The 12,313-nt window shown below is 41.8% G+C and overlaps 1 protein-coding gene across 1 annotated transcript in view; it reads right to left on the minus strand.

The window, feature by feature from the left end:
• itfg1 (integrin alpha FG-GAP repeat containing 1) overlaps nt 1–12,313 on the minus strand; it is a 48,902-nt gene that overhangs the window by 29,044 nt on the left and 7,545 nt on the right. Inside the window, exons 7-9 of the mRNA XM_037246576.1 lie at nt 11,555–11,604; nt 9,036–9,117; nt 5,911–6,005 (exon numbers count right to left, since the gene is read on the minus strand). Of these exons, the coding sequence (XP_037102471.1) occupies nt 5,911–6,005; nt 9,036–9,117; nt 11,555–11,604 (227 nt within the window). The remainder of the gene's footprint in view (nt 1–5,910; nt 6,006–9,035; nt 9,118–11,554; nt 11,605–12,313) is intronic.

Below are 12,313 nucleotides of genomic sequence, written 5' to 3' on the forward strand. Positions count from 1 at the left end.
TGGTCTAGATTTAGCACGGATTTAATGAGATTCAAAGTGACAGTGAAAGATCAATTTAGAACCTGCCAAATGTGTGTGTGTGTGTGTGTGTGTGTGTGTGTGTGTGTCTGGCCTAGCAGGGAGTAAAGCCAGATGCTAGTGGGTATAAAGTATTCATGAATGTTAAATAGAGAGCAGGTGCGACGGGAACCACCGCAGCGACGCTCACCTAAAGTGCAGCTAATAACGCTAACTAGCAGCAGAATGTCTGCGGAACGCAGATGAGCTTAACTGCTGATAAAATCAGCTATAAAGATGTAAATCCTACCGATGTCATCGGCTATTCCCCCTTAAAAGATGAAAGGGTGGAAAATCAGATTCATTAAACGAGGCGTCGACCTAATGAAGACATTTTGAGTTTACCTTTGAGCGACTTTAAGTGTCTTTGATATCAACTCAATCAAGGCTGCTTCTATTCATGTACGAGGACTCGAAAGCTCTAATCGGGGTAGGATGAGGGATAAAGGTGAGATTTATGTTAGAGTTTACAATTTCAGCTGGGGTCATTTGATAGATTTATGTTGATACGGCTGTGGATACTTACGTAAGTATAGGCTTCTATAGAAAAGCACAATACAAATCCATTACATTATTTTATGATTAGAATTAGTTTGAAAGAAAACCAAGAAGTTACCTGGCTCGTTTTTCTGGGAAGACTTTTGAAAAGTTTGGAAATGAAATTCCCCGGCTCACCCATTAAACAATCTTCCACTGATGGCTTGCAAAGCACTTTAAGACAGCAGCGAAAAGCTTAGCCGTGTTTAGTACTGCTGCTCTGGAGAGCTTGAAATGCTCACGATGACAATGCCTGGCAGAAAGCACACAATGTTAGCCAGTCCACCTGGGCACACTTATAGCCAGATGGGGGAAGAATCAAGTCGACTTTGAGGCTACAAGTTAAAAGTTTGTGTTAGAGGCTTTGTAAAAAGTTTGGAGTGGTATCAACCAGCCTCTTTAAAAGTCGCAGTTTAAGGTTGTTGAATGTGAATGCAAAAAAAGGTTCGGGATTAATTCAAAACACAGAAAAGAGATGAGTGCCTCGAAGAGAGCCTTGTGGGATGCCACATCGGAAGATCAGCAAAATGATTCAACTTTTTCTTCAAAGACTTTGGGATAGCTGGCTAAGTTCAGAATAAACCTGTGAGGTAGTTGGTGATATGAATCACTATGCTACTGCTTGAAGCAATTACATTATTGTCACCGATTCATAGCTCCCTGGATAATAGCGAGATTGCGGGTAAGATCATTCTGTATTGTATTGCTTGAACACAAAAGGCGGACAAAAATGGCATGAACTGAGTTGGAAAAATATTGCACAGTAAAAAAAAAAAAGATCTCTTTGGTCTTTGTGTGCTTCATGGCTTATCTGTATTGTGCGGCTATCCAATTAGCGTGGTGTCACCCGACACGCAGTGGATGGAAAATGAATCAAAACTGACAGCAGACCGTGACGCGGTTATTTCTTGGCGTTCACATAGCAGTTATGTTGAGTTCTTACGGATGAAGTTAGGTCCATGAAAACTGCAAAAAGAAGTGGCTGGAGGCTAGCTCAAATGTCACGATATGAACATGGGAGTGTTCAGATCCAAACGACCTAGTTAAGGCATTTGATGGTATTTGCACCGGTGAAGTAATCCCAGGACGTAAACGCTACGGTTTTTCAAACTAGGGTTCGCATGCCGTAATTTAGGTGGCAGCACAATTATTGGCAATTGTAGATTTCATTTTAAGCTGTAAAGGCAAACTGGGTAAGATATTTGCTAACGACTGACCACGATTGTCACTTGTTTTTCAAATTATTATGAAAATCACCAAAATCTGAAAATGTCAAAGCAAACCCACAAACAGGCAGACAGACTCCCGTCGACTTACTGTCGCTTCATTGGGCCAATAAATTAAAAGGAGCGCCAGAGTTTCAGGGTTAACGCCGGGGAGCCGCCGTACGATCGACAGAAAACAAGGCAATTGAATTACTTTTAAAAGGCGCCGTGTGACCGAGTAATGGCTTTTTATGATGCCGCAGCCATAACGACGAGGAAAATGTTTATCGCATTAGGAGCGCCTCAATGAGAAAAAGGCTTTGTTGATAGCACAGCATTTTGTTCTAAGTGACAATTTAGATCATGTTAAGAGACGGCTTCCTATTCAGGCGTTGCATTTCAAGGCTGATGTTAATATGTTGGGAAATGATGTAGATTGAAGACAAGGGCAAAAACACTTGAGAGAATAAATATTAAAAAAAAAAATTCTTGAATCCATATTTTCACTTTAGATGGGTTGGCCTTGATAAGTCCTTGGAGTTTGATTGCGCAACACAAAACAAGTCTTTTGAATCACTGTCTTGTAAACAATATCTAATCAAAGCCGGCAAGACTGAGCTGAAGCCTAAATTGAATATTTGACAAATTTGAGCATAACAAGTCCTAAATCGTAAAATTGAGTCTCCCAACTCTTAACTCTCCCGCATAATGCCGAGTTGAGTATTTCCGGAGTCATGATAAGGATACTTGGCTGTCCTCAATTCCCTTATTAAAATATAGTGAGATTTATTTGAAATGGGATGAATCGAGAAAAAAAGGGGGGGGAGTGAATCCCCCAAATGCAGGAAGAGAAATGCAAATGAGGTGGTAAGTGGTTGAAATGCAAATCGCGGGTAACGTTCAAGGCAAGCCCAAGAGCCGATGCTTGACTTTGAGTATGTCATTGATCTCTCACCGCTTCAGAAGTGTCTTTTTTTCAGCACATTCATCTAGCTAAAATATATATATGTATTTTTTAACATTTATTCAACTGTTTTAAATTTGTTGTAAACTTTTTACATTTGCTTGTGATGACAGACGTGTCCCAAAGTTGGTACTAGAAGTGCGATACTGTACTGTACAGCTTTTGGGAACTGGGTTACGCAATAAGGGCCTTCCATGTTTCTGTTATTTCTGGTGCATAGAAGAAGTTTTGTGCCATCTGTGAAAGCTTTACTGAAACGTTCATTGCAGATGTTTTTAAATGTATTCCCGTTTAATCAAGGGATAAACATTCAGGTTCCGCTTTTTGCTATGTGTTCACACACCAACGTACTTTGAAGGACACTGCTGATTTACGTAAAGTGAGTTAACAATTAAAAAAAATATATATATCAATGATGTCACTGAGTAATCTACATTGACTTAATTACTTTGCCGTGAATCAACTATAAAAAAGAAATGTGAAATTGTCGCTTACTGAATAATAAGACCTCAGTTTTATTAGTCTGCTACATGATGATTGAGCGATTCTGGTGGCTCAATTAATTACAATTACTACAATTAATTCGGACAGCTGCTAAAGAAAAGGGATGTCTTTTGAAAATATCGAGGAGTTTAAAGGTCACGTCGTACAAGGTTGACGGGTGGCCGTGATTTGATTTGTGGGTGTTAATGAGGTCATAGCAGGAGTCAGAGATGGAGTGAGACCATATGTCAGCATCTCATCTCCAAGACCACCGACCGGCTAAGCGGGGCGGACTGGGCGTGGCCTTTGGTCCGTCCGGCCAGCTGGCTGTGGTTTTGAGCAGAGGCGGGATCCATGGTGCCGGTGATGGATGCGCAACGAGTGGAGCTTTTACGCTAAGGTGATGAGTTTTCAACTTGTCCTGGCCTGGTGGTTCTTTTGTATTCGGAGAGCGGAAGCTAATCGGGTGCTGTTGTGTAAACTGCGGATGTGAGCCCTGCTCAACTTGCTAATTGACAGTCCTCGGGTCACAATTAGACCTCCTTATGACCGTGCAAGGTTGTGTCGGAATAAATATTAAAAGGGCAGAAATAAGTAGAAGCTTCCCTGTTGTTATTTTATTCGAGCCAAGTGAACTTAAGGTCCGCTGGATGTTAAAAAAAAAACAGGGGGTGGATACCGATTGGTCTTTTGGGACTGAACAAGAGGCATGTAAATACAACACGAACCGGTTTGGACTCTGCGGGGCTTCCTTGACAACCCGAAGGGTATCTCAAGTATTGTTTTTCATTTTTTCTTCATTCATGCTCTCATCTTCCTCCCGCTGCTCTCTGATGACATGTTGGATTTCAAGTGGTAATGAAGGAAGCGGAAATAATTCAATCCCCTCTCCGTCTAGTAACGAACAGCCTCGCAAAACGTCTTAATGTGCCTGTCCTATTTCCTCTTCACCCCTTTTGATGAGCTATGTAACACTTTTTAAAGAACATTTTGCAGGCTGCAAAACTCTCAAAATAAGTGCCATGAACTGAAAAGAAATAAAAATTACGGCCAACTATTGGCCTGGAAAGTTCGTAGCCTTTTCGTTTATTCCGACCAACGACTATGAATGAATTTGTTTACCTCTGTGGATGTTTCATTGCATCTTCCCTCAATTTGTCAACGTGTGTACTCTTCTTTTCATCACCGATGATAACACCTGCTCCTCCTCCTCTTCTCGCTCGCTAACCTTTGTGTTATGCTAACCTTGGCCCCCATCATTTCTTTCTTACCAGTTTCTTGTAGCTGACACTGAAGTGTGACAAGACGAGAGAAATGCGTCTACAAGGAATACTTGACTGTGCACGTGTGTGCGTGTGTGGGCGGACATGGCGGATAAGCCGATAACATTTCTATTTTGGATTGGGAAGGGGTGGGGGGAATAAGCAAGTGGAAACTGGTTCTCTGGTGGAAGAAGATGGAATGAAAAGGGAGTCAGGCGTCCTGCCAACTGGTAGGATGCAAACTGAAAAGACCAAATGTGGGCGCTACTGTGTGTGTGTGTGTGTGTATTATTTAAACATCAGTGCTTCAAAACCATTCTTGAGTGTAAATCCAGTGGGACCTCTAAAGTTTGCTCTGTTAGAGTCCCAAACAAAAAAAAAACTTTTTAATTTGAGGTCCTGCACATGATTTTGATCTGTTTTAGTGTAGTTGTGTTCTGCTGCTTTGGTGCAAAGGGGAGTCATGAAAAATAAAAAAACAAAAGTGTGAGGGTGGACGGCAGTGTGAATTTACATGCAAAAGAAGTAACACAGTAAGCAGAGGGCAATGTTTCCACCTGCCGAGATGACAGTTGTGATTCCCGAACATGATCAGCGGTCTCATTCTGCAGCTTTTAAGCATGCACGGGAACGTTTTCAAAGTGCTCACTAGGGATGTTATTTTTTCTTGAGGGAAAGTCTAGATTAAAAAGTCCCCCTGCACCCGCAAAAAAAAGAAAGGTTTTTCATTTCTCCTCGCCTGAATTCTCAGCTACGTTTATTTTTTGTGACAAATGACACCCGCGTCTGCTGTAAATCATTTTCTTACATAACCGACTTGCGGTGTTCGAAAAATATCCAAGAAAAAAACACGTTGCCTGCAGTGAAGGCAAAAATGAATTGGTAGAATTACTGTTGCTGAACTGGCCTAAATTAATAAATAAATTAACCTAAAATAACTTATAATTATACATTTTAATTGTATTGCTGATAATATTTTGCTTTTTTCTCAAGTTGTTTTTTTTCATTTATTGGAATCTGTTGTATGATTTACTTTTTGCAGTTGTGTAGTTGTAGTTACACATTTGCTTTTAAAAAAGAAGACACGTTACTAATCCAGTTTTCTGATGTGGTTTCTCAAAATAATAAAATAAGAATAAAAACAACAACTAAGCATTTAATCCATAAACAATGTGGGACAGGTGCCCCTACAAAAAACTGCAACTAGGTGATTTTGAGAATGCCAAAAAGCGTGTTTGCGAATTTCTGGTGGACAAAAAAAACTGCAGTGGAAGAAACCAAAATAGAAAATTGAGAGAGCAGTGATTTGTCAAATACAGTAAAGTCGTTTCAGTTAATGTGTGTGTGTGTGTGTGTGTGTGTGTGTGTGTGTGTGTGTGTGTGTGTGTGTGTGTGTGCGTACCTCTTTGGAGCCGGACTTTGCCAGGTAGATGCCGCTGGTTTGGCAGGCTCCATCCAAGCACACGGGCAGGAGGTGATCCTGGTAGCCGTCACCATCTGACAGATTCACAAAGACAGCGTTATCAAGTAGAAAAAGGAAGCAAATCACATCGTGCTGGAATTTTTTCAACAGTCAAAATGTTAATTTATACCAGGGGTGTCAAACTCAATTTTGTCGCGGGCCGCATTGTACTCATGGTTTCCGTCGGAGGGCCATTATGACTGTCAACGCATATATTTATATACAGTACAGGCTACGCAACAAACTGATGAATAATGCAATGTCATAAAAACATGCTAGCAATACCTCCATTTTTAAAAGTGAAGACAATTTGCAATTTTAGTATCGACACATAAAGTTAACGCAGTTAGTCTCGGCGGGCCACATAAAATGATGCGGCCCCGGGGCCTTGAGTTTGACACCTATGATTTATACGAACAGTGTCCACATTCCTGTTTTAAAATAAGAACATTTGTTCACGACTACACAATGAGAGAAAATTCCGTCTTTCAGAGGCCATACTGTCTCCACCAGTTTTTACAGCCCCCCCAGGCAAAACTAAGGCAGTCCCACCTGCCCTTTCCTCCTTGAATCCCTTCTTTCATCTCTCTTTTATCCCTATCGCTTTCATTCCCGCGATGGCGCTTCTTCACTCTCGTCTGTCACTTTCACTCCTTTTCCGCCTTCCTCCCTTCGAGGCGCCTCCTCCCGTGTGCGTCTCCGCGTCCGTCTTTGCCGCTCTTTGTTCACCGCCTGCCTCTTCCTCTGGAGCGCTTTTCATCCGGCGGCCGCTCGGCTGACGAAACGATTGGCGGGTATACCCCATGTTTGATGAAAGCGTCGTAAGGGGTACAAGCGAGTACCAACCAACCTGAATCGTTTTAGGGTTGTTAAGTCGGTTGAAATTCGCTTTGATTTCAACTTCTGAAGTTGAAAACCTAATTACGTATGACAATGACCCCCCTAGTCTTCTTCATATTGGGAAGGCTACATTTGGAAAAAAGAACGCATTCATCTTTGAAGCAAAAGTGAGAAAAGGTGGAAAGTCAATGCAAGAGAAAAAAAAGAAAAACACCTTTCAGACTGTTGCTGGGAAGATGAAGGTCAAGATGAATTTCACAAACTGAATAGATGTCAAAGTGAAACCGCGTCGCTGACTCGTTTTGACTAATATTGCGCATTAAACCGGAGGAAAATGAATTTTGATTGCGTGGGACTTTCCAGTACAGACCTGGATCCTATCATAAACCAGATCTGAAGGCGGCTATGCCCAAGACATTTCCTCAAAATTTGATAGATGTGCAGTATTTTTGCAAAGGAGTCGGAAAATATTCCCACATCAAGACGCGCCGCGGTGTAGTCAGGTCTCGTCGGGCGACGAAAGGTTGACGAGAGGCAAAATGAGGGAGGAAGAGATTCGCGGAGGGGGATGAGGGAAACACAGCGGATGAGAGGTGGGGAGGTTGGCATGTAACACAATATAATAAGATGAGTAGGGGGTGGTCTGTTCACAAGCCGGCTTACCTGAACACACACGCACGCACATACGGCGTTTGAATATCACATCACATTTGTGTCTCGCCGTATGAAAACTCTCCGTATCTGAAGTCTGAGGTCACGTAGCGGCCTGCTTCTTCCTTCTAACCTCGCCTTCATTCTACCCCCATGAGAAAAGCCCGCTTTAGGAATTCAGACCACGTACCAGAGTCCTCATACACACGCTGTGACTAGGTCCAATGCCAGTTGAGATAGTCGTGAGAAGAAGGGATGGCATTGAAGAGAATGACAGAGGGTGAGGAGGAGCCGGGTCAAGCGGAATCACTGATAACGGGACGTTTCATCAAGGAAGGCAGCTCTCGCTCTTTCACTCTCCTCACAGATTAGAAGAGGAGTGACCCTCTCAGGCCTCCATTCTCAGCTAACAAGAGCAGCGTCGCTACAGTGCCACTTCCAGAAGTGAAGAAAGCTTTGTGTGTGATGCAACAAATCAATTGTGTGTGATGCAACAAATCGACTGGGAACGCAAGGAGTAATGTGTAGAATAACAATACGAAATATATAAAACCCCAAAAAATTAAATCAATCTTGAATATTAACAGTGGCTTTGTATAAGTCCACCAAGATGCTACAGACACTGACTAAAGTGAGAAATCTTATAAATATAGACAATGAATAAAATCTTGACTGCTTGATGCTATATGCTAGGTTTGCCATGGCAGCTAGCTAACAACGAAATTCGGCAAGCTAGCTAGTGTGGCTAGCGTGGCTAAAGAGGAATGTTTAGCCATGCTTCTTCTCTTCTTTTCTGTTCTTAAGTCACGAAAAAGCAAAATCTTCAAATGGGTTTTTAAAAAGAAAAGTGCGACACAAATGTGAAAGCACCTACACCGCAAAAAGTTAATGTGGTCATCTAGCCAAATTTTCACTTCATGCTAGAGACTAAAGTTCATTTTTGTTTTGTGTGTATTATCCTGGTGATTCCTAAGTGCTGCACTCTCGCAGAGCGGCCGATTGTTTAGAAACAAAGCACGACAGTGACTGTCCGAGGTTAACCCAGTCAAGAGCACCCCGCGGGCCACTTTTGTGGCAGCGCGGGGATTAAAGAGAGCCGGCGGAGATTCGTGGGGAATAAAATGTAAAACCGAGACGAACAATGACTCACACCAGCCAAGATTGTTCAAGACTTTCACAAAAGTGTGTGTGCTTTCGGTGTGTTGTGTAGATTAGTCTCGTCTGGCAATGGCGAAGGCGGTAGAAAGTTACAGGATGAGCCCGCTTCAAATGCGGAGGAGGCTTAAGGGACTTAGCCTGGGAGCCTCTCGCACACCAAGCGGGACTCTCTGGTGTTAAATCCGGTCCTGCACAAGATGCGCCTCTTTTCGGTTTTTAGGCTTGTTACTTTGACAATTTTCTCTCCAATTGGTCAGTCAATAAGAGCTGCCCAATTGAGTTACACAACAATTAAGGCAGTATAATGATACTAATGAGTAACGGAGTTCCTGCCAAGATGGCTGGCTCTCTATTTACCTGGAATAAAAGGTATCAAACAACTTGAATTCTACGGATTCTGTGTGTCTTGCACTCACCGAAATCAGCAAAGGATGACTGTCCCACGGTGGGGAAGGGTGGAGTTTCGGGTAGAACACTTGCCCGGCTGAAGTTGCCATCCTGACGCAACATAAGAAAGAAAAATAAAACATGATATAGAAATGACTTTCTTATGTCATGATGTTCAATGAAATACAAAATTACAGACATAAACCACAACAAATTAAAGACATGATAATAAAAATAATAATAATGGTAATAATAATACAAAAATTGTTTGATTTTTTTAAAACTTTATTATATAATGTATTTTATAATAAAAAATGGAAAATAAAGACCAGCTTGAAAATACAGGAGCCTATGCAAATTCATGGAGCAGACACCGACGGAGCACTGTGATAGGCCTCATCCCCATGCCACCAGGAGCTCACAACAGAAAAATAAACAAGCAGTATAGAAAAAAAAAAAAAAGGCTTAATTTGTCATGGACGCAACCCATATACTCGTCTTTTCGACTCATTTCCCAAATGTATGCAAGTGAAAAAGAATTGAATATTCCATTCTTAATTTTTCACGGTCACAGATTCCGTTCGAAACATTCTTACATGTCACGCAAATGTAAAGAGACAGCACCGCACACAGAAGGGTGCTAACTAATTGAAGCTCAGATCTTGGCCAGTGTGATTGACTGGCGCCGGCTGCTGATTGGTCAATGTCACGATTGAAACCGTGCGTGCGTGTCAGTGGATTTGACGTGCAAAAAGATGAAAGGATAAGACATCTTCCTACTACCTTCTGTTCACATGACTCCAAACTCATGATGGAGAAACACGGAGCAAAGTGTCACGGCTGACAACAAAATGGAGCCGCCAACGTGATTGATTAACATTCAGCGGCTGCGCTACGTAGCCGCTCGTCGTTTTGCGCACTGGAAGCGGCTCAATAAGCGCGCGGCTTTGTCATTCGGCAAAGTCGAGTTCTCTCGCGTTATAGTCGTCGACGTGGAAGTTGACCTTTAACAAACACCGCTCCTCACTACAGCTTGTTGACCTCCGCCTCGTTCTTCTCAGCGCCTGGCTTTTAGATACCCGCATTAAAACACGAGGGAGGGTGGGCAGAATGCAGGAAGAGCAAAATAATACGAGTCTATTTCATTTTGCGACCAAGCTCGTGCTAAAATGCACTTTTTGTTTCTCCCATCGGAATGAACATCATTAAAACATCAAGATAATAAAAGACAATGTCGAGAAAGTGAAATTGCAGTATTTGAATATGAATTTTCTGTCCGAAAAAAAATATGCCAAAATGAATATGGTCGCATTTTTTAACGGTTTGTTTTTGTTTTAATTTGTACCCCTTTCACACTGAGCTGGTTTAGCACTAAAGCTAAATAGGTCCAGTTTATTGTGCAAGTAAGAATTCAACAGAATTATTTAAAAACAAACTCATAAAACACGACTGGACAAAATTGATGACACCGCTAAAAAAGATTGAAACTTAATTTGACCATCGGGACAAGTTCAGGCAAGCTGTGCCGTCTAATTAGCGTCATATTAAAAATTTAAAAAAAGCATTAATAGTCTCCCTCTTTTGTCATTATCTTGTGGGACATCATTTTCCAGCAAACGAGCTCAATGGAGACATCCTCGACATGCCAAATGAGAACATCCATGGTGAGCATAAAAAGGGCGGGGCTGGTTGAAATTCTAAACGCTCCCCTCGTTTATTTGCTCATTCTTCCTTTCTTTTTTAATTCCTGGCTTGTCGCTATTTCGCAGCCCGCCCAACCCTCGTTCTGTTTCTTCAGAGCGGGCCTCTTTCCCTCTCGTTGCGATAAGATACACTGCTGCTCGCCTTGTGCCTCAACCTGCTGAATTTCAAGCAGGGCCCACGTCCGCACACACACACACGCACACACACACAACAGCCACACAGTCTCCGCTGGCTCTGCACCGGCGGAATATTAACTAGTCTTGCTGCAGCAGCAGCCGACAATCCAGCAGCCCACTGAAGCTTCACAGATCACAAATGAACAGAGGTGCGGGTGCTTCATGACTCATCGTCTCAGATCAGCAAGTTAACACCTTCAGGTTGCGGAGGAGAGCGGTGGAAAGAGGGAGGGGGGGCGGTTGGTCGAAGAACAACACAACAGTGTTGTTAGTCCTCCGAATAAATCGTCAATGCTGAATGCGCTAAATGGGACAAAAATAATAGTCACCAGGTCCCATTTCGGCACAGTTGACGGCGAAGAGGAGGAAAATAGGAAGAAGAAATGCATCATCCTAATGTTTGGCAGAACAAAAGCTATCCTTCAACACAGCGAGTAATTCTCACTATACGTTTGGTTCAGTATTCACAAATCCACCTGTTGTTAAAGTGTTCATTATTTATTTATTTTGTTTATTTAATTCTTTACCCATTTATTTAGTTATTTATGTATTTATTTTATTTTATTTATTTATCCATTTATTTATTTACTTGTTTATTTATGTATTCATCTATCTTAACCTTTTTATCTATGGCGATAGAGGTGAGCTTGAAGAAAAAAAAAAAGTACCTTGCTGATCCAGGTCTCAAACTTGGGCCCTTCTGTTGTCAGGAACAAATCTGAAAGGTGAAAAGGCGATTGGTTAGGTCGGGTGAAATCAAAATAAATCGATTCAAAGTGAAGTCACGTATGAAATATGAAAGTTACACATGCCAAGGGCAAGGACGCGCCGTCGAACCATGACCAATGGTGGCTTTTAAAATTTGTGCTGCTAAAAATCTAGTTGCTCGACGGACACGATGGCCATGATTTCCAAAGACAAACTGAAATGTGGACTCGTCAACAATTCATTATATTCTGGAAATAAGTCTTTTAGTGTCAGAAGAAAAAAACGTTAAAGAACGATACAATTTGTACAGGTTTGTTTTTGCCAGCTCGGAGGCACGGATTCAAACATTATTTTATTTGTTTTTTTTCCCCCGATAATTACTTCTCCCTAATTTGCTATTTTTGTTGTTTGATTTACTACCAACATGTGTGCTCCCCCTTGCCTCCAAATTCCATAAGCATACTAATCCAATCACTCCTTCCTTATTTGGCTTTGGCCCAATTAAAAGCTTTGATACGGAGGTGAGGTCTTGAATAAATCTGATATTTCTGCGAACGTGCAGAATTTGCAGCTCTCTCGTGACCTCATGTGAGGCAAATGAAACAACAGAGTGCCTAAACTCTCCAGAAATTTTGCAACGTATATATAACTGGGCATCGTGTTTTTGGCAGTGTTAAACACAAATACTGCTCATCCTGACAAGCTGATGAAAGACAAAA

Source organism: Syngnathus acus, chromosome 3 (genome assembly GCF_901709675.1).
Source record: "Syngnathus acus chromosome 3, fSynAcu1.2, whole genome shotgun sequence".
NCBI lineage: Eukaryota > Metazoa > Chordata > Actinopteri > Syngnathiformes > Syngnathidae > Syngnathus > Syngnathus acus.